The sequence below is a fragment of the Lepidochelys olivacea genome (genome assembly GCF_965140295.1).
Source record: "Lepidochelys olivacea isolate rLepOli2 genome assembly, chromosome: 25".
Taxonomy (NCBI): domain Eukaryota; kingdom Metazoa; phylum Chordata; order Testudines; family Cheloniidae; genus Lepidochelys; species Lepidochelys olivacea.
In genome coordinates, this window is record NC_140435.1 from 11,445,749 (window position 1) to 11,467,602 (window position 21,854).

The window sequence follows — 21,854 nt, forward strand, 5'->3', positions numbered from 1 at the left end:
ACTCCGTCTCTGCCTTCTGCAGGCGAGGGAGATGGGGGATTGGTACGAAGGGCTGTGAAGGGGGGAGCAGGGTGTAAAATGAAGGGCATCAGTTGGAGCTGAGATGAAATTGGCTGGGGGCTGGGAACTCAGTTGGAAAGGGTGGGGGAGGGTAGAAATGTCGCCAGCTCCCCTGATGTTTGGGTGGCTTTTAAAGGGTCCCTGTTGGTTTCGGCCTCCCTCTGAAATTTTACCCTTAGCCAAAATGACCGCCATCGTGCCTTCATGTCAACGGGCCTGAAGCCAGAGGCTGCCCTCAGCACGACGGCCTCTTTAGCCCCTTAACTTTGGTAAGCAGAAGTGAGGCTGACCCCAGTAACGGTGGCTACCATCTCCCCGTAGTGCCAACAGGTGGGAAGTCAGGTCGCCCTCAGGCAAGTTGGTGCCGTCGTCCCTGTGTGAGGCTCTGGCAGAGGAAAGGCAGATGTGGAGACTGGCCCTGCAGGCAGTAGGGAGGCCGTGGGTGGGGAGCTAGGTAGGAAACAGCAATTTGAGGAGTGTGGGGGGCACAAAGCAGACTAAGAGCATGTGGGGGATGGAACATGGGGGATAAGAGAGCAAAGGGGGAGAAACTTTGGGGCAGGAGACTGTTGTGGGCACAGGGGAAATGAGACTGGGGCAGCTGCCTGCCCCATCCCAGCCCCAAGGAGACAGGAGGGCGGAATCCGAGACCCCTCCTCCTTATGTGCGCATTTCAGGGTGATTAGGCCGGCCGGGCAGTTGAGCTTTGGTCCATCCTTAGCCTGATGAATCTCCTGGACGTTGTGGGGAATCAACCACCTGCTGGCTGAGTTCTCCAAGCTAAGCAGGAGCGAGCTAGAGGAGAACGTGAATGGGCCACCTCCCTTGAACACGCCTGTGCTGGAGGAAGTGCGGCTGCTGCTAATTCAGTGGGTGACGCCCTTCTCTGGAAGTCATGATCGTGTCAATGCCCCAGGTTCACATCAAGATGTCCATGGGTAGGGCTGCCACTCTGAGAGCTCATGGCCCATGGAAGCAGAGAAGGGAGGTCGTTAATCTTGCTGTCCTGGCCAAATTCCAGAACCTTCTAAAAAATAAATGCTCTCCGTGATCTTGCTTAGTTATGGTATTCGTCACTTCTGGTCCCAAACCAGTGGTGGGGAGTTGTTGGGTTCCAGGCCAGCGGTGGCTGCGGGTCTGAGATCGCAGCATGTCCACATTTGAAGTCAAGTTTAATGGTGAGACTAGGATGCTCGCTCTTAAAAGGCAGAGCTTCTCCGGTGAGCGCCAACTACTTACCCTTCCACCTTCTTTGGTGAAATAACCAACCATAACTCATTCCAGGAGCATTACCGTTTAGGAATAGAACTGTGCCAAGTACAAACGTGTAAGCTAAGGGCGCCGGAGAGAGAATTAGTTAGGTGTTCCGTTAATTGCAATGACCAGGAAGCCAGCTAACTAGCAGCATCTGTCTTAGCTTGGAAGAGATCTGGGATGTGTGGAAGACAAAGCCATCCGTTTATTGGATATTGCTATTTAACTTGGGGGGGGGTCACATTTGGGGTGTATCCATGAGGGCTAGAGTAAAACCGAAGATCCTAGTAGAGGGTTAGGGTTAGGTCTCTGTCCGCTCAAAGGGTTTGGTTGGTCTGACCGTGGAAACTGACTAGCTAGTCATCTTTGCAGTCCTGTGGCTCGTAGTGTTTCAGGACTTTCAATATATCCTTCTCCTCTGTCTCCAGCAGCTCCCCTTCAAGGGAAACCAAGGATTCCACAAGCCACGTGACGGGAGGGTTCTGCAACAAAAAATCCGTCACTTCATCCAAGGCCTCCCAAGCTTTGGCCACCTTCTCCCGGCTCTGGTTTAGGACGCTGCCGGGCAAGTCCTGGAAGGAGTTGGCGGAGGAGAAGTACCTATGCAGCTCCGCCATGTTCTGATGCACCTGCTGCATCTTTTCCTGGAGATGTGTGGGGAGGCCTCTGACATTGGATAAGAGGTTCAGGTATGTAGCTTGCAGCTGCTGCGTCAGGCTACGGGACATGGCCAAGGTCTTGGATTCCACCTGCCGTGAGACAGCAAAGGAAGAGTTAGTGACGTGAGGCTTGCCTGGACGCCGCAGTCGCTGGCTTTCGACCCTGTTTCTAGTGAAGGTACCTCTAGCTGCGTGGAGCTGCTGCCCTTGCTGCTGCTGGCGGGGGAGTGGTGATCTGTGCTCTTGCTGGCTTGGGAGCCGCTGTCCTTGCTGCCCCCTGGTTCTCTCCGGAGGCCTCCTTCCTGCTTCTGGCTCCGCTGGCCCCACATACTGTGCAGCATCTCCTGGCTGCTGCGAAGCTTCTTCTCCTGCTGGACGTGTTCAATCTGCAGGGTGGAGAAAGCACCGCGGAGTCAGCTGGGCCCAGTGAGCTGACCAAGAGCGGAGAGGGAGGCTGGACGGGGAGGGGCGAGCGAGCGTCCCTGCTAACCACGATCTGGCGGAGTCCGAGGCCATGCAGCTCCCAGGCGGGAGGCCGAGGAGAGGGCCGGGCGTGTTCTTACCAGGTTGATAGTCTGGTGGAGCTGAGCGAGGTTCTCGTGGGTGTTCTGCCTGGTCTGTCTCAGTTTATTCAGGATCAGCATGAAGGCCCGGTTCCGCAGGCTGGTGGACAGGGACCCCAGCCGCACAAGGCAGCCCTTCGTACGGTGCTCTGCTGCGGAGACGTCCAGCCCCTCCATTGTGAGTGCAGCTGGAGAGAGATAGAGAGAGGTGGACACCACATTAAGGAGGAGGCAGGAACTATGGTCCGGAGCCTCACAGGTATTTATGTACCTAAGTGCCATTGATCTCAATGGAAGTTTGGAGCCCAAAGACTGTCCCTTGGAGGATCTGGGCCTATACAACTTCCCAGGAGGTAAATAGGAAGCCTCAGGAAACTCGTTTAATGAGTTCCTTGGGGAAGCAGGTCCAGAGACCACCGGCTGCAGGAGTGGCAGGTGCAAGGGGTGACACCTAGTCCAGGTGCGGGGGTACATTGGGAGCGGGGAGGTGCTGAGATCTGGGGGACTCAGTCCTTTTAGAACACCCCTGAGAAGAGCGGTGCTTCGGGCAGCTTCTCACCTAGCTCCTTCTCCGTCAGGGGCAGGTACCGATTCATCAGCTCTTCTGACTTGTCCAGCGCTCTGTCCACGCTGCGGAGGAAGAGCTGACCCACTTTAGAGCTCATGAGGCTGCGTAGGCTGTTGGTCATGGCGGCTCGGGGACCACCCCACATGTGGGGATGGCTCGAATCGCTGGCCCGGGCCGCCTTGGGGCCACTGCTGGGCCCTGCGCCCCTTGCTCTGCCCACCGTGCTGGCTGCTGCCAGCATAACGTCTGTCTCTTTGAAAGAGACCGGCTCTGTTGTCTCTGTCACCACCTGGAAGCAGGAGTAGCTGGGGTCAGGGAGAGAGACCTGGCAGTGACTCAGAGGAGGGAGAGGGCAGTGGGTCAGGAGGGCAAGTTCCCCCTGCTAATCCTGGAGAGGCCCTCACACCAAGACACTAACAACCCTTCTGCCTAGGCAAGGGGGCTCCCATTGCTGCCTCCATGTCTGAGTTCCCCCGACTGACTGGTGTAAGTGTCCTTCCTTGCTCTGCCACTGACTCCCTGTGGGACCTTGGGCAAGTCACTTAGCCTGCCTATGCCTCCGTTCCCCATCTGTACAATGGGGTAACAGCCCTGCCTCGGGGCGGGGTTTGGATAAAGAGTGTGAGGTGCTCAGAGACTTGGGAAAAGGAGGACACGTAAGTACCAGACGGGCAGCTCTTCCCAGCAGTCGGTGTTCCTGCATTACCATAGCAATCGGTGTTTGGCCGTCCCGACGGCAGGTCGCCCGACCAGTCCCCCGCGCCTGGGCTGGGTTCGTCTCTCAGTGGGAGATGCCCTTCCCAGGAAGACTGCAGAGGCAGACATGGTTACCTGTGTGCGTGGCTGCGGAGGGGCTGGCAGCTTCCCTTTATCCAGCCCGGTGCTCCTGGTCTCCTTGGCTGGCCCAGCTGTTGGGACAGACAGCAGGGTGGTTGGTTAACGAGCCGTTGTGGAGCACTGGGCAGCCACCGAGGGAGCGGGCACAGGCTGCGGGGCAGCATCTGCGTGTGGCACCTTCTGTGCTTTAAATGACTGTCAAGCCACACGTAGCACTTGCCTAGAGCTTTTCACCCGCCCCCCCGGCTCAGTGTATCCCCTGCAGATGGGCCAGCATCACCCTCCCCTTCCCGGTTCCCCTTCCCTGTGGCTTGACTTGACTTTCTGGGGCAAGACAGCTGCGTTCCAGCCCTGCCTCTGACTCCCCAGCTTGTGATCTCTCTGCTGCATCACATGGGCGCTTCTAGGAAGCTCCCAAAGGGAGTGTGAATACCCTGCAAGATCTGGAATTTCTGCTGCTCAAACAGCTGTTCCCCAGGGAGTGGGGCTGAGCCCCTGTCCGTAACAGAGTGTGATAGGCGAACAGAGAGGGTCCCCCTCAGATCCGGGCAGGAGACATATGCACGCTGGCTGTCCTCGAGCCAGCATGCTAATAACAGCTGCGCGGCCGGACTAGCTGTCCCAAGGATGCTCCTAGGGTTGCAACTGGGAGTGTGCACAGGGCAGCTCCTCTGTCCTGCCGCCGGTGCAGCCCTGGCTCTGCTGATGTTTTTAGTGGGCTGGTTCCATCAGATCTACCCGTGCTCGGAATGATGCTTCCACGCCCCTAGAGAGCAGAGACTGGTCTTCTACATGAAGACCAGCAACAGCCCTGATTCCTGGGAGCTCACGGTGCAAGAACACTTGGGGAAAAGGACCAAAACCAGTCCGGCTTCTCCCAGGGGCTGCAGGCTCCAGCTTCATTCTCAGGTTCCCCTCCTCCTCCCCAAGCTCTGGCCACCGACCCACGACTCACTCTGAGATCCCCGTTCAGCCAGAGTCAGCGCTCCAGCGGTGCCGGGCTCTGCTTCTTTCTCTGCCACCTTGCAGGTGGATTCGGTGATGGAGCAGCTGTCTTGCATGGAGGTAGCAGGGGCCAGCTCGTAAACTGGGGTGACCACAGGCATGCTGACCACCCTGTTCACTGCAAACTAAACCAAGGAGAATAGCCACCGGGGTGGGAGTTAAGGAAATAGGATTGGCTTGTACCAGCTCCCATTCCCACCCAGGGGAACGGCCCTGGGCTTTCTGACCCTGCGACACTGCTGGAAGTCCGGACTTTCTGAGTCAGGGCATTGTATGGGGAGAGCGAAAGGCCATTCCCCCTGCACTGTGTCTGGGTATGTGAATGGGCTCTCCCTTCTCTAAGCCAGCGGGGTGCCTTGGGCAGCTGCCCATCCCCACAGTGGGCCATGCATTGGTGAAATCTCCTTCCCAAGACAAAGAGCCCGGGGCCTTGTCTCTCGGGCACCAGGTCCCAGCCACTGCCCTGGGGCAGACAGCTAGCACTTGAACTGTGGGCACAGTGTGTTTCGTTAGGTACAAGGGATCTCACCCCTAAATCCCCCCCGCATCGATCTCCATTCACAGGCTCAGTGTGGCACTGTCAGGATGCCCAGGATCTACCTACCTGCTGTTCCCTGTTTTCTAGTGAAGCCGTCTTCAGTCCAGTGTCGGAGGAAGCTGCCTTCAGTCCATTTTCACTGGCTGGCAAAGTGACATCCACACTTGCTGATGGGACAGAATGGGGAAGATAAGGCAGGTCAGGGAAAAAGTTGCCCAGACTAGCTAGAAAGCAGAACAGGGTCCTGTTGCGCTAGGGGCTGTACATCCACCTTGAGAGACAGTCCCTGCCCCCAGAGGGTTTACGGTTTAAATAGAGCAGACAGGTGAAGAGGGAGGAGAAAGCAGGAGCATCATCAGAAGAGCACACTGAGGCAGGCCGAGAGTTAGCGACTTGCCCAAGGTTGGGCACCATCGGTGGCGGAGGCAGGAATAGAAGCCAGGTCTCTTGAGTCACACTTAACCACAAGACCAACCATCCCTTTGTGGGTAACAGCCGCCATAGGTGTTGTGCAATGAGAACTGTCGGGGGGGGGGAAAGGCTAGGTTAAGGCCACGGCGCCGGGATGAAGGCATTGCTGTAACACCGGTGCGTAAACTCAGCCTCTGCCCTGGCAGGGGTTTCTCCATACGCGTAGGATGGGCCAGAGCTCTGAGGGGTGCAGAGCATTCTCCCTCTCGGGTGCTTGGCTGACTGGTGCTCGCTCACAGGCACAGGCGTAACCGATGACCGTCTGGGGGGTCAGGAAGGAGTTTTTCCTCAGGTCAGTTTAGCAGGGGCCTTGCAGGGTTTTCACCTTCCTCTGCAACGTGGGGGAGCAGGTTATGTGCCAGGATGAGGGCACAGGGGCACCTTGGTCGTGCCTGTTCTCTGCCTGTGGCACATCATAGTCTAGGCCGGGGCTGGCAACCTACGGCACGCGTGCCAAAGACGGCAGGCGAGCCAGTTTTTAATGGCACGCTGCTGTCTGCCGGGGACCCCTGCCCGGCCCGGCCTGATCTTCTCCACCCCCCGCTCACCGCCCTCTCCTTGCAGGACAGGCAAGCTTCCCCCTCCCCCCGCCTCTTCTCCCGGGGTGCTGGGGTCCTGCCCCCCTCCTCTCCCTCCCTGCGGTCAATCAGCTGGCGGCCCTTGCTACGGAGCGGGAGAGGGACAAGCGGGGCCGCAGCGCGCTCTCTGCTCCGGGGACCTTGGGGAAGGGGGTGGAATCGGCATATCCCCTCCAGCCCCCTGCCGTGAGCCGCTTGTGACCCCTGAACCCCCCCCCACACCGCCCAGCCCTCTGCCCTGACCCCTGCACCCCCTCACACACCCCCAGCCCTCTGCCCTGACCCCTGACCCCCCCCACACCGCTCTGCCCTGACCCCTGAACCCCCCACACTGCTCTGCCCTGAACCCCCTCACACACCCCCAGCCCTCTACCCTCACTCCTGAACCCCCCACACCGCCCAGCCCTCTGCTCTGACCTCTGCACCCCCCTCAAAAACCCCCAGCCCTCTGCCCTGACCCCTGCACCCCCCCCACACCCTTGCCTCGTGCCCTGACCCCTGAACCCCCCCACAACGCCAGCCCTGACTCCGGCACCCCCCACAAATACCCAGCCCCCCCCAGCCCTGACTCCTGCACCCTCCTCACACACCCCCAGCCCTCTGCCCTGACTCCTGCACCACCCACACATACCCAGCCCCCCCACACCCCATGCCCTGATTCTTGCACCCCCCACATTCCCGCCCCCACCCTGAGCACCAAACGGGAGCTCCTGCACACACCCATGCCCACATTCCCACCTGCACCCCTCGCACCAAATGGGAGCTGCCCAGGTAAGCACTCCACACCCAAACCTCCTGCCCCAACCCTGAGCCCCCTCCCTCATTCTAGCTCCTGGCCAGACCCTGCACCCCAACCCCCAGCCTGCTCCTTCACCCCCAGCCCTGTGCTCAGTGCTCTCCCACCCCCAGCTCAGTGCAGAGAGAGGAAGAGAATGGGCTAGAACCAGGGAGAAGGTAGGTACCCGCTCTATGTGGGCAGGGCCGGGACCCCAGACCAGCAGTGGGGCTGAGCGGGGCCGGCAGCCGGGACCCTGGCTGGCAGGAGCCGGCAGTGGACTGAGCCGCTCAGCACACTGCTGGTCTGGGGTCCCAGCTGCCGGCCCTGCACAGCCCGCTGCCTGTCTGGGGTTCTGGCTGCCGGCCCCTTGCCAGCCGGGGTCCCGGCTGCAGGCCCTGCTCAGCCCACTGCTGGTCTGGGGTCCCAGCCGCCGGCCCTGCACAGCCCGCTGCCTGTCTGGGGTCCTGGCTGCTGGCCCTGCTCAGCCCACTGCCTGTCTGGGGTTCTGGCTGCCGGCCCCTTGCCATCCGGGGTCCCGGCCGCAGGCCCTGCTCAGCCCACTGCTGGTCTGGGGTCCCAGCCGCCGGCCCCGCTCAGCCCGCTGCCTGTCTGGGGTTCTGGCTGCCGGCCCCTTGCCAGCTGGGGTCCCGGCCGCAGGCCCTGCTCAGCCCACTGCTGGTCTGGGGTCCCAGCCGCCGGCCCTGCTCAGGCCCCTGCCATTCTGGGGTTCTGGCTGCCGGCCCCTTGCCAGCTGGGGTCCTGGCTGCTGGCCCTGCTCAGCCCACTGCCTGTCTGGGGTTCTGGCTGCCAGCCCCTTGCCATCCGGGGTCCCGGCCGCAGGCCCTGCTCAGCCCACTGCTGGTCTGGGGTCCCAGCCGCCGGCCCTGCACAGCCCGCTGCCTGTCTGGGGTTCTGGCTGCCGGCCCCTTGCCAGCTGGGGTCCCGGCCGCAGGCCCTGCTCAGCCCACTGCTGGTCTGGGGTCCCAGCCGCCGGCCCTGCTCAGGCCCCTGCCATTCTGGGGTTCTGGCTGCCGGCCTCTTGCCAGCTGGGGTCCCAGCCGCCGGCCCTGCTCAGGCCCCTGCCATTCTGGGGTTCTGGCTGCCGGCCCCTTGCCAGCCGGGATCCCGGCTGCTGGCCCCGCTCAGCCTGCTGCCGGCCTAGGTGAACGGAACCCCAGACTGGCAGCAGGCTGAGCGGGCCGGCGGCGTAAGATCAGCATTTTAATTTAATTTTAAATGACGCTTCTTAAACATTTTGAAAACCTGGTTTACATACAATAGTGTAGTTATATAATAAATAGACTTATAGCGAGAGACCTTCTAAAAAACGTTAAAATGTGTCACTGGCCCGCGAAACCTTAAATTAAAGTGAATCAATGAACACGCGGCCCGCCACTTCTGAAAGGTTGCCGACCCCTGGGCTAGGCTCTGCTGGGCTGGAATGTTTTGGTCTCACGGTGGCTGGAGGGTTTAGGGCGCGGGGCGGGGTTGACGGCCTGCGCTATACAGGAGGTCAGACGAAATGAGCGGGTGGCCCCTTGGGCTTTGCACTCTGCCAGATGGACGGTGCTAGAGAAGTTGGTGCTGCGGAGGGCTCCTAGCTGGGCCTTTGCCTGGGTCTTCCCACTGCTCTCAAGAGACGCTCCTCCCTACCGTCACGCAGCCCAAGGAAAACACAGCTTCCTGGCAGTCAGCTCATGCTCGCTCCTACTGCTAATTAGCAAATGTTAATTTATGGCCGAAAAGTATATTGCACAGGTGCATGAAACAGTGAGAGGAGGCTGCGTCTGCTCAGTGTCTCCTAGGACATCGGCAGCAGGTGGGTGAGCCCGGCTGGAGCCGAGAAGGCCAATCGTTAGGGGAAGTTTTAGGGCCAAGGACATTAACTTGCTCCCTAGAGCAGCGAGAAGGGGGGAAGTCAATGGAGATTCAGCAGCAGAAGGCAGTTCAGTTCAGGAGACCAGTTCATGCCAGACTCTTTGTAATCAGAGTGTCAACTTTGCCTTCGAAAAATCATTTCTACTCACACTCAGCCATGGTCTCTGCTCATCTGGCCAGGGGCTGGAAAGGCCTGTTCCAGCCCCGAGCCCAGTGGGGCTGCTGTCCAGCAGGTACCTAGGCCCTGATAGGAATCCACCCAGCTCCAAGGCAGCAGCTTGCATCATGCTATTGAGTCATTATGACATGGCGTGACTCATCACAGTGTCACTGCTCCAGCCTCTCCTGGCCCTTTCAGGAAACCAGAGGCAGTGCCCCCCCCCTTTGCTCCCCTCCCCAGAATGCAGAGATCAGCACGCTCCTGCTTTGGGCAGACTTCCAGTGGACACACCTCCTGCTACTAAGCACACTGAGCCCCAAATGCAGTGGACGGGGCGTGAGCAGCATCCAGGAAGCTAGAATGAGGGCTGCCTGGCAAACCACCGTCCCATCGCCTGAGAACATGGGGCAGGGGTGTTGAAATTCACTTTCATTCCAGTGCACATCACCACTGAAATTTTTCTGACAATAAATAAATCCAAGAACTGCCCCCTGCCCCATGACAGCAGTAGCCCAGTGGCTGGAGCTCTCAGCTGGGGCCTAGGAGACCCAGCTTCCAGTCCTTGCTCCAGACTGGGCAGAGCAGAGCCTTGAACCTTGTTATCCCATATTTCCAGCTAGACGAGTCAGCCTCATGCTCTGGCCCTATGAACTCTTATGTGTGCCAAGTGAGACAGCTCCACCAGGAGATGCTGAGTGGAAGGCTGCTCCCCCCACACGCCCCCATGTTGGGATTCCCTCTGCGCTCTCTTTCCACTTGGCTTCCCAAGAACTCAGGTACTGATGGTATACAGCTGTGCTACACCGAGTTGATCAGACTCAAACACGGGGTTGAGGGATGGCAGCAGCGTACATCATAACTCCCAAGTTACAGCGAAACCTTCTCCCTTTATACACAGCTCATTGCATTGACTATACCTTGCATTACACATTTTTGGCTGGGTTACTCTGGAGGAAGCAATCCCTGCACAGCACAGGCTTTCCACCACAGTTTGACTTCCCCGTTACCTCCTCTCCACATTCCTAACTTCCTTTTTTATCTCATTCATAGTGAATAGTTCACTGTGTGTTCTCCCTCTTATCTTAGCTGGCTCAGACATTGTGTCCTCTTAGCCTATGGACCCATTTACTTCTCTTATTGAGCACAAACATTCTGTTTGCAACCTGATGATTCATTTACATCCCCAATTCTAGCCTCCAAAGAACGAGACCTCCCTGGTTGTGATGTGCTGAATAGGGGCTGGTCCACTGCAGATGTGCGAGTCTAGCTGGAGGAGCACAAAGGTATGTTACATTAGCTGCCTTAACACCTCCATTCCTTGCTTTTGCAGTAGCTATGCTGTGTGCAGTGATCTTCGCTCACTCACCCTAGCGATTTGGGATATTCCTTTCCCAGTTCTTGGTCAAGGAAGTACCTTCAACCCAGCCAGGGCTGCTTTCTTGCAGGAGGAGGCTCTTTGTGAAAACACCCAGATGCCTGGCAGAGCAGCTTGTTAAAGGCATTTTTGTTTGGCGAGCACCTAGCAGAACAGGCTAGGTGTGGACCAGAACCTCAGGTGTGGACCAAGACTCCAAGTGTTACTGCAGGACAAATACGAAAGAAGAGCAGCTGCCGTGCTGGTAGACAGCGCTTTTGCTCAGCTAAGGAGCAGCCAAATCCTTTAAGCAGCCACACGAGCTATTTGTCCAAGGTGGTGGTGGTGGTGGTCACCCCAGAGACTGTTCAGGGCATCTGCTCTTTGATAAGCCTGCAGCTACTCCAGAAAGGACCCTAAGTCATCATGAGCCTGTGTAGTTGCATCACAGTGCCGCAAACCAGCACCTATTGCTACCGAGGTAATCTTGGTAATTATTAAACTTATGGCCCAGCCCCGGGCCACATTCTGCTCTTCCACAAAGCACCAGCTGGTGCAGTGAAAATCCTCGTCTTTAGGGGCTGAGTTGTTCAGAGGCTCAGGCTAACTAGACCATGTCAGACAGGGCTTCTGCTCTCCAACCAACCACGGCTTCATAGATGAGCCTAGAGAGCAGAAGCTGAGGTCTTCCTCAGCTAAGCAGGCCGGAAAGCTCTCGTGTGGAACAAAAACCCAGAACTCAACCAAAATTATATAATGGAGATCAAACTCCCTGCAGGCACCATTTGGTGTTGTCCAGATAGTTCTTAAGGCTAACAAGGGGTCTGAGAGATTGAGACTCCATGCGTCTTTGATTAACTACCTCAAAGTGACTTTGAAAACCTTCCCTCCCACCCCCCAAAAAAAAAATAATTTGGTCTAGATTCACATCCTATAGAAAGTTTAGGGGTAGATAGATGTTTTCATATAGAGAACAAGAGCGTGAACTCTTGAATGAGGCACTTCCATAGAGCCCTTACAGGCCACATACATTAAAATTTCAACAGTAGAGAGAATTTGGTTGCCTGTGTAACCTTAGTTTGGTCAGGATACTTTCTGGGTGCTGGCTGTTTTTACGCCAGAGGATATGCCTCAAGCTCCTGAGAGGAAGATGAGCCATGCGTGTGGACCATGAGGAAATCTTATTTTCATCCTCCAAGCTCCAGCCTACACACTAATTGTTACTTGTAATACCCATTGAATCTATCACAGTGGAGTTAATATTGGTTGCCAGACAACAATGCCAGCAGCTGTGCTAAGGGACAGACCTCAGCAAGCTACAGCTGGCCAGCACTGGTCCCATGCCTCCTAACACCAGGACAGTCTTTGCTACATCAGCAGTAACCCCTTTGCATCCCCCCTGCCCTCCCTCTCTAGAGGTCCTTTCCCCAACATGGTCATGTGCCCACCTATTGTCAAGTGGGTGGTTGCATTAAACCTGAGCTTTAAATGCCTCTGGTTCAATAAAGATGCAGCCACTGCAGTCCCACTTGAGGGACTAAGTTTTATGTGGCCAGCTGCACCCCAGATGGGCTGCTCCAGAGAGGGAGCAAGTCAGGGCAAGAGCAAGGCTGAATTTCAGGTTGCTAGATGTGGCCCAAATGCCCTTCCAGAGTTTGTTGCAAGGCCTGCTACGGGAAGGGAAAGGTAGTGTAAAGTTAAACAGCATTACCCCTGAGCAGAGATCTCTAGGGCAAGGGGAAACATAGGACAGGGAGACCAATGCTGACTGCAGATTATGGCCATTTCAAGAATCACCTCTGGGGTTTACCTCCATGGTAAAAGCTAGTTAGACGGCCTCTGAGGAGCAGTGACAGCAACTCAACATGCCCTAGTTCGTCTCAAGCACTGACCAGCCCTTGGCTTCCTCAAGGTGCTAATGAGGATAGACTCCTAGTCCCAAGAAGCTGGGGAGGTGATTGTTGGTAGGAGGGGAGAATCCACACTCTTGGAGGAAGGCCCTCACATGCACCAGCAATGCTGAAGACAGCTTCCCCCAGCAAGCTAGATATGCCAGGGAGGGAGAATGGTCATGGACCTTCATACCTGAGCATCTCACTCAGAACAAAACAAGCAGAGGCCTCTTTCAATGCACATACAGCTTTATTGTGAGCAACGTGTTCTTACCCGATACAGGGGCCAGGGCACTTTGTATTGGGCAGGAAGGGAATCCTACATGAGCCATTAGGAGTAGTCCTAGAAGAGCACTGGTCTCTTACAACAAAGGTTTCCTTGATTGAGTGGAGAGACCCCAAACTAGTCAGCCTGACTTGGGTCAGTGGTGGTTGTTTGGCACTTAAGTGACCACTTCCTCCCCACAGCAGGAGCAGCTTGTATAATATTTACCTGGCTAAGCCACATTTGCTTGGGATCTAAAGTTAATCATGTTTCATATGAAACACCCAGTTGGGTCATAAGATGGCAGCTCCCATGCCAAGGATTTAGCTCTTTACTAGGATTCTGGAGGATTTTCAGGCCACTAAATTAACACAAACACATGCTAACCTCTGAGTGCCCAGTGCTACCCACCTGAGTGAAGGGGTCTGTTTTAAACGTCTAGAAGACAAGGCCAGGGTTTGGCTCTGGTGGCTAAATAGAAGTCGTCTAAGCTACAGAGGTGCTGGGCACCCACAAGTCACTGATGGGGTGGTGAGAAATCAGATGCTCTGAAGACTCAGGCTGTTGCCTAGAGATGGCAAACAAGGCACCCCAGCTTGAAAGCTGGGCCTTAGATCCCATTCTGGGGTCACTTGACTGACCAGAGGGAGTTAGTTTTGCTGGCAAGCCCAACTCAGTCCACAGGCAGGTTTGGGAGACTAAGCCACCCCCATGAGATGCAGAATAGTTTCTCCTCCAAGTGTTTAGTGCAATAAGACCAGACCTAAGCAAGGCAGGAGGGATGCCAGGATTGAGGCACTTAGAACAGCAAGTGCTGCTCTCTAGCTAGAGAGCCAGGCTAGATGTGTGACAGGAAGTGACAAGTGGCATGAGTTACCATCCCAGATTGGGGACTCAAAGGGGCACTCCTAAGCCCAGAGCTTCTTGGGGGTCTGGGTATCTGCAGGACACTACTCCATCTCTATTTCCTCCTGCTGCTTGCCTGATGGGGCAAAGGGTCCCACTAGCCAAGAAAGGGGGATATTATCCATCACATGATCCATCAGCTCATCCACCAGCTTGCGGGCCTTGGTCACTCGTTCACGGCTCTGGGCCAAGACACTTCCGGTCAAGTCATGGAAGGAGCTGGCAGTGGAGAATGAAGCATGTAGTTCTTGGACTTGGTGACGAACGAGTTGCGCCTTGTCCTGGAGGTCAGCAGGGAGGCCTTGCAGGCTGGACACCAGAGTCAGGCAGGTGGTCTGCAGTTGCTGGGTGAGGCTGCGGGACATGGCCAATGCCTGCTCCTCTACCTGCTGCAAACAGGGATCAAGTAGGAAGTCAGTTTAGACCCTAGACTTCCCCCATGCCAAGTGGTTTCTTGTAGACTGGAGTCACCCTCTCGTGACCTACCTCTGGCTGCACAGAGCCTATCTCCTTACTCTGACTCTGCTGCTTTTGGCTCCACTCCAACCACATCTGGTGCAGCTTCTCCTGGCCATCACGGAGCTTCTGATCAACACCCTGCTTGGCATTCTCAATCTGGAAGGGAAGAGAGACATCTGTGATCAGCACCAGGAAGGGACCTTGCTGTGTTGGCCACTTTCCTGTAACCTGGTTTGTGCCAAGTCATTGAGTGGCAGGAGGAGCTTCAGAGGAGTATGGGGCGGGGCGGTGCATGGCCCACAGCTGCATTCCTACCAGTTCTATGGTTTGGTGGAGCTGGGACAGAGCCTCTTGGGTGCTCTGCCGGGCATTCCTCAGCTTGCCCAGGGAGTGCTGGTAGGCCCGGTGGCGGAGCTTGGTGGACAGGGACCCCAGGCGCACAAAGTAACTCTGCTGTTGCCTCTGCTGCTCCACGGACGCCATCTCGAAGCCTTCCACAGAGGTGGCCAGCTTAGCTGGAGGCAGAGAGTGGAGGGTTAGTGGTGCCAGGAGGAGGAGACGGCAAGGGCAGTATGGGATATGCCCTTACCCGCCTCTCGCTTGGTAACCTGCTTAGAGTAAAGCATACTAAGCGGATGTAGCCCTTCGTGTCTATGGGGGTGGGACACCCTGTACCCCATGTTCACTTTTCTATAGTCTAATTATTTTGCCTAAAGTGCCTGAGGCATCATTTGTAAACTGCCATCTGTGGCACAGCAGCATCCTGATGACTTGTGTCCTTTCTACTGTAGGATTGTCCCGGGACAGTTGTAATTCTAGGCATTTTCCTCAGAGACTAACTCACATATCCAGCCTGCTCCCCCGGTGGGGAAAGCTGTACCAAGACATGGACCTCGGGTCACGGTTTGAGTCTCACGTACCCAGGAGGCTTTGAGCCCCATACAGTGCAAATCCTCAGAGGGGAGAGAGGTAGAATAGGAGACTGACCTCCAGAGCACTGCTCCACCTCCCATCTCGTCTGCTTAGGGCCTTCAGGAACTGGCTGATGACACCGAACTAAGGGGAGGGAGCCCAGGCTGGAAGGCATTAGCTGGAGTGTGTTGTTCCCCCCCCCCCCCATTTTGGGTTTCTTTTGTAATGAATTCTGACTTGTGCCTTGTCACCTGATCTATTGTATTGTTTCCTCTTCGCCATGGACAGCAGGCAGAGCCCCACTGAGGGGAGGCCAGCCCCTCCCACCCATCCCTACAGCTGGAGCCCCTGAGATCCCCTGCCCCTCTGCCATGGACAGAGGAGGGGGCGGCTCATAGCTCTCCAGGTCAGCCACAGCTGCACCTCCCTCCCCAAGCCACTGTGGGGGGGGGAAGCAGTTTTTCCTTATGCTGCATGTGGGTCCTGAGGTAGTGGTATTTGCTACTCAGCTTCCTGGGTTCATCTGCAATCCCCCTGGAGTCCAGGGAGTTTATGGATGAACCCAGGAAACTGAACAAATACTGTGGCCTCAGCCACCCCAGAACCTGCATGGGGCATAAATACAGCCAAAACTTCACCCTGAGTTGCAGGGTTTTGGGGGTCTGGTGGCAGGGGAGACTGAGCCTCCCCTAGCCTATTATATCCTGGCCAGCGGATCTTAGGGTGTTTGGATTAGACTGGGGGGCAGGGAATGTTTTTGGGATAAGGATGGTGCATCATTTCCCAATGTTGGGATGGCGGATGATCTAGGAGCTTGCATGGTCCAGGAGAATACAGAGCAGGGCAAGGTGCACATCTGGGGAACAAGGCTGGGCTGAGAACTTGCAGGTGTTGCCCTGTCTGTAGTTCACGAGGGGCCAGGAGAGCACTCCCATGTGTAGCTGGGGTGAATTTACAAGCTGAAGGCTGTGTGAGCAGACCAGGAGTGGCCGTTTTACACTGCCTGACTGCCAAAGGCACCACAGGCTAGAAGATTCAGGAGACACTGCTGTTGAACAGGCCAGATTGGACCCTGGGATGGTCACAGGAGAACAATGCCCTAGAGGCAGCAAGTATCCTTGTTTCAGAGGCTTGGGGGGTGGGTGCAGAGGCTCTGCTATGAAGGGATTTGCTGAAGGGCACCTGGCAGGCCTGGGGCAAAGTTTGGAATAGATTGGTTAGCCAAAGCCTACTCTAGTGCTCTAGCCCTTAGGCAACACTGCCCCAGCTGTATCTATTTGGGTTAGACCTCTACATAAGGAGGAGAGGCCAAGAGATCCAACAATTCACTCATCTCCCTGCCCCATTCTATTAGGGTCTGGGAGCCTCAGAGGCAGAGATGGTCTAGCCACCTGCTTAGATGGTGGCTTGGCCACAAGCCATTCTCCTTTAGTGGTTCACCATGGTTAGAGCACCCTGTATGGTACAGTACTCTTGAGGCTTTCAGGCATTGAGGGAGAGGCTGCTCTTCTCACCCCCAGCTATGCTTCCCACCTTACAACAGACACCATCTTCCAGGGAAGCTAGCAGGGTGCCCCAGGTACAGAGGTGGTGTTCATTCTATTTTGGAGACTGCAGTAGTTTCTTCCAGGGCTTAATAAGGAGCCTCAAGGTCTGCACAGTTATCAGGAAACTAAATCCAGCCTTGTAGGCTGGATGGCTTCAACTGAAGCCATGAACCCAACTGCAGCTGGCATTAGCCAGACAGACCCAGCTTTTCTCTTCACACCCCCTTGTCCATGCTACCTCCTTCTGTAGTGCATAGAAAGGGAGCAGCTGCTGCTTTCTTACCTAGTTCCTCATCTGTCATAGGAAGGTAGTGATCCACCAGCTCTTCTGACTTGCTCAGCACAGCACCCATGCTGCTCACCACCATCTGGCCCACTGCTGAGCTCATGACTGTGTTCACACCACTGGTCACTGCTGATCTGGTCAGCTCCACACTGCCCTGGACAGCCCCTTTGGTCATATCCACCATCCCGGTCATGGTGTTGCTCATTGCATCTTTGGCACCAGTCACTGTGGCAGTCACCAGGTCTTTGGTATTGGAGAGGATCTAGAGAGGTCAGATGAGACCTCAAGCCAGGGTTGGAATATTGCAGAGCAGGGGGGTTGCTTCCCTCCCCATTGTCCAAGAGGAAGACCTGAGGTTTGATCTCTACCCTTATTTTTAAGGGTTCCTTAAGGGCCCATCTAGATTAGACACATTTGCATTGTCCAGAACTACATCAGAGCAAGTTTACAGCAGTCATGCAGTGCTGATGGAACCCTGGAAGGTTCGCACTAGGGTGTTCCACAGATGCAGAGATCTAACAGCAGGGGCATCAATTCAGAGTGGCCATGATACATCCCAGGAGCAAATGGATTGCTTCTGCCCCACGCTAAGCTGCTGCCGTCGTCACTAGTCAGCAGATCAAGCCACCTTCCCCCCCTGCCCAGTAGCTCTGCTCCTTGTTCTGTCTTAGAGCTCATTGCTAAACTCTCCTGCTTGAGCTGAAGTCACTGCTCCCCCTGCCTTTACAAAGGCTTTGAAGCAGAGAGGGAGTTACCTGGTCTGTTGGCTGTTGAAGGATTGGCAGCTTCTCCTCCAGCTTGTCCAGTCCCCTGCATGCGTACTCATTTGCTGTGGAAACTTAAGAAAAAAAGCCAGTTTAGCTTCTCACGTGAAGAGCCCCAGCCATTACACCAAGTTCTGGGAAGCTGGGAAAAATGCAAGTTTATGAAGCAAGAGAACCTGACGCATGGGGCCTCTGAAGGGGGGCAAGACTTTGCTCAGTAGGTACAAGGGCGAGCTGATTTGCAACTGCTTGGAATGGGCTGAGAACTGGACCAGCTCCATTATTCTACTTGGATGCTGTTGCTGCAGAGGCCTGGCAGATGCAGGAATTCTACCTGTCAGCACAGCTGAGCTTAAGACACAGTACAAGGTTGTCCCACACTATACTCCAAGCAACATCCACAGAACCCTTGGTGAAAGGGTCAACTTCCACCTCCATAAACCCTCCAGCTGGAGCTTTCAGTGGCCTGGGTTATGTTCCTCTATGGAAGCAGGAGAGGTTCCTTAGCCAGCCAATGGCTTTGGATGTGAAAAGCCAGACTCCTCCCTCTGGCAGGGCTGAAGGCTCTTTGCCTGACACCCTGGGAAGGAGGGCAGAGCATGGTGCCCTTCACATCTCACTTGGGGCCATGCCACCCCACACACCGTTACTCACTCTGCGGCTCGAGTTTGGTCAGGATTGGCTGGGCGCCGCTGACCGCGGCCGCAGTGATGGTCTTCATGCTTTTCTCTGCCACATCGCAGACAGATTTGATGTATGGGTGGTTCTCTTTGGTGGAGGCATAGGCTGTGGAGACCATGTCGTAGGCAGAGCTGACCAAGGGCAGGTTGGCCACCCGGTTTGCTATGTTCTAGGGGAGAGAAGGCAGTAAGGTAAACAGGGTGCAGGCTACCATGCAGTCTCCCCTTCCAAGCAGAGTCATGGGCCCTGCCTTCAGTAGCTGGGGTCTGTCAGCTGATCCGGCCTAGAGGGAGCCATTCTCAGAAGGTCATCTACTCCCACCACTTCCAGCTCACCAAGTGCTCCCCTCTCTACTGCCAGGAGCATTTAGACAGATCCAGTGTCCTGTTACCAGGATTTGCCATATGTGAGACCAGGCCTAGTAAAGAACAAACCCAGAAAGGAAGAAAAAAATCTCTTCACGAAAGCTCCAGGGCAGGTCTACACTTAATTAGTGCAGCAAGCAGCTGTGCCAAAGGAAAGACACTACTATGGGGACACACGAGCTTCTGCCGAGTTAGTCCACCGCGCAAGAGGCAGTAGCTGTGTCAACAGCAGAAGGTCGACATCGTGCTGTGCACACATGGCATTAGGTAGGTAGAACGGCAGGGCTCAGGATTTTTCCCCACCCCCTTGAGCGACAGTTATAGCGAAGTTTATAGTGTAGATCTGGCCTCATTGTACCCCTCCAGAATCCCCACCCTGAGAGGTTTGTGCTGCCGAAGCAGGAAGCCAACAAGCCCTAGATCAACAGGAGAAAGTCGCTCTATCCTTAAGGCAAAATGTTGTGGGCACATTTTCAGAGAGGGTTACTTTGGTTTACATGGAGTCAGTAGAGAATAATTTATATTAGATGAAGGCACTCCTAGACCAAGGGAGGAGCCACATATGGCTTTGTGCTAGTTTAGCTACATTAGGTGTAAATGTAAACCAACGTTATACCAGTGCAATGCTGTTTGGAGAAGCCCCTCGCCTCCCGGTTTGTTCAGGTGAAGGGTTGAGAAGCTGCACTTAGCCTTCTTATTGCAGTCACTGCTGTGACTTCCTGGCTAAGGGGCCCAGCTCCAGTTTCCTAGCAGAGGCCAGTAGACCCACCACAAAGAGACCTTACAGCCCAAGCGTCCAGCATGTACCTACCTCCTGCTCCTGCTCCTCATCCTTTGGGGAAGCAGCACTGGGGTCATTAGAAGCCATGGCGGAGTCTGGTGAAACTGATTAGAAGGGATATAGAAACTCACTAGTTAAGCCGCCAGCACTGAAGATAAGGCTTGAGTAAATGCTAGGGCCATAAAGAAGGCTCAGAGGCCAACAGCAAGAGCCTAGTTGCAGCCTCCTCTGGGGGTCATTCCATTGTGTTGGACCCTGGGAGGTTCAACAGCACAATGCATTGAGTAACATCCCTGCAGATCCCCTGGGCTGGAGGATGTGATTGCACTTACACTCCCCAGACCTTCCAGTCTGGATTGCAAAACAAGCTGCCACCAAGGCCCCTGCTGCTATAAATAACAGTGGCCTTCGCCCCAGAGAAGCTCATTGCTTTTTTGATACCTCCTGCTTGGCTAGGATTGTGTCACCGTTTTCATTTTCGGTTGCCAGCTGCTAACTGGAGTCAGGGTCACTGCTCAGACCAGCGCCGGGGTAGTCAGTGGTGGATTGTTAGATTACTTCTCACACCATAACCCTCCATCCCCCATAAGGTGGGGGAGAAGCCAGCCCCCCCCACACCTCACAGCCATTTGATTGTGTTAGAGCAGTGTTCACAACAGCTGAGCAAGGAAGCCTAGCTCTGATTAGAAGAGCTAAGCACCTTCCCCACTCCCATCTTCAGAGCTAAGCTGGAGACAGAGCCATGAAGGGACTCAATGCAGCCACTGAGGAAGGAAGCCACAAGGCCAGTCATTGTAGTAGCATTACCAGCCTCCAATATTTAAACAAGCCATGAGTCAGACTCGGGGATCATGAGACACAATTGGCTCCAAACACAGCAGGCAAATGAATAGGAACCGCAGGGGAGTCTAGAGTCAAGTTTTCCCTCCTCTGGCTGGGACTCAGGAGGGTTAAAAACTGAAGTTGTCAAAGTTGAGACCCCAGAGCTAGAACACATAAAAACCCATATTAACTACTGAGTGAGTCGTGAGGTCACACTATTAAGAGGCAGTTTCTGTTACTTGGAGTAGTTTGCTTTGAACCCTCCTGGCAGGACACACTTGTTACAGGGTGAAGGTGTTTAAAATGTGAAGTCTCACCTGTAGGCTTAGACAGTTAGTGTTGAGAATCAACCTTTACACTATAAGGAAAGGAGAGGGGGGGAAACCCAGCACTTACAATAAATCTTTTCTGTGCTAGGCAGATCAATACAAGTCAGCTGCACAGCCCAGCCAGCTACAGGCTAGTCTGTGAGTTTCCAGACAGCAGGTTAGTCCCTTAGTATCACTGAATTGCCAGGCAGTTTGCCTGGCACTATAAGAAAAGAAGAAAGCTAAAGCAGTCAGAGTCCATTTACCAAGCTCTTATCAGGGAGCAAACAAGCCTAGAGTTTGACACACTCAAATTATATTTAATTATAACTTGGAAAGCCACCCCCATAGACAGACTAAGAGCATTACAAGCCCTTACCTGTCTCTTCCACAACTCCAGAGCAGATGCAGCATAATACCTCCTCCCTGCCTAGCCTTTATATACCAGTGCTGAGCCCCACCCAGCACAGGAGGGGTAGCTCAGGGAGGCAACCAGCACCACCCACCCTGATTGAGGAAGGGCTGGCCTGGCATGTGGGTAGGGATCTCTAGCAAATTGCATTGGAACTGGATCCTCCTCGGTCACATGTGAGTCCACTTAAGCCCAGGGTTGGAGACTTCAGTCCCGCCCTCCTTGGTCGCTGGGTGGGGGGGATGAAGAAGGATCAGACTTGGGTCTTTGATGTAGAAAGTGAGCATGTCATAACAGCTCCTGGGGCTGGTCTATTTTAGAGGGTGATGGCTATCTAGGATTTATGGTAGCTCTGGTATGATCATAGAAGGAGTAAACAATACAGAGGCCTGTTCCCCACCCCACAGGCCTCCTGAGTGCTGCTAAATAGCTCTAGAAACAATTGTATGCGCTGTGGTAGCCTTGTGGGTCCCACCTTGTCTCTATAGTAATCATCAGTGTGTCTAGTGTCTTTCATCTCACAGTGCTTTACAAATACAAATTAACCCTCCTGGGAGATAGTTGCCATGATCATATTACGTGGGGGGAAACTGAGGCAGAGAGGGTGTGTGACTTGCCTTGAGGTCAGAGGGTAAGTCAGTGGCAGAGGGTGGAAAATAAGGGAGAAGTCCTGAATCTCTGGGTTCCTTGCTCTAACCACTAGAGCAGGGGTGGGTAAACTTTTTGGCCCAAGGGCCACATCGGGGTGCAA

General features: G+C 55.1%; 2 protein-coding genes across 2 annotated transcripts; both read right to left on the reverse strand.

The window, feature by feature from the left end:
* Positions 1-1,670: 1,670 nt before the first annotated feature.
* LOC311513223 (perilipin-3-like) lies at positions 1,671-6,113 on the reverse strand (the record flags this gene model as incomplete). Its single annotated transcript, XM_084614904.1, has 8 exons — positions 1,671-2,063; positions 2,156-2,359; positions 2,537-2,724; positions 3,096-3,393; positions 3,936-4,012; positions 4,897-5,071; positions 5,551-5,651; positions 5,960-6,113. 8 exons carry the CDS (start codon positions 6,111-6,113, stop codon positions 1,671-1,673), a joined length of 1,590 nt encoding a protein of 529 aa, XP_084471030.1.
* A 6,713-nt stretch (positions 6,114-12,826) lies between these two features.
* Positions 12,827-21,164, reverse strand: LOC311512865 (perilipin-3-like). The gene is made up of 8 exons (XM_084614254.1): positions 21,071-21,164; positions 19,592-19,665; positions 18,389-18,584; positions 17,726-17,808; positions 16,968-17,232; positions 14,541-14,740; positions 14,253-14,381; positions 12,827-14,155 (listed from the first exon to the last, which is right to left on the reverse strand). The coding sequence occupies exons 2-8, from the start codon at positions 19,646-19,648 to the stop codon at positions 13,811-13,813; spliced, it is 1,275 nt and encodes a 424-aa protein (XP_084470380.1). The 5' UTR covers positions 19,649-19,665; positions 21,071-21,164; the 3' UTR covers positions 12,827-13,810.
* Between the last annotated feature and the right edge of the window lie 690 nt (positions 21,165-21,854).

Coding starts and splice junctions, on each gene's coding strand:
- LOC311512865 (XM_084614254.1), bottom strand. CDS start 19,648: ATGGCTTCTAATGACCCCAGTGCTGCTTCCCCAAAGGATGAGGAGCAG. Junction 18,585..19,591: donor ATGAGGAGCAGGAGCAGGAG/GTAGGTACATGC, acceptor TCTCTCCCCTAG/AACATAGCAAACCGGGTGGC. Junction 17,233..17,725: donor TTCAACAGCCAACAGACCAG/GTAACTCCCTCT, acceptor TGACCTCTCTAG/ATCCTCTCCAATACCAAAGA.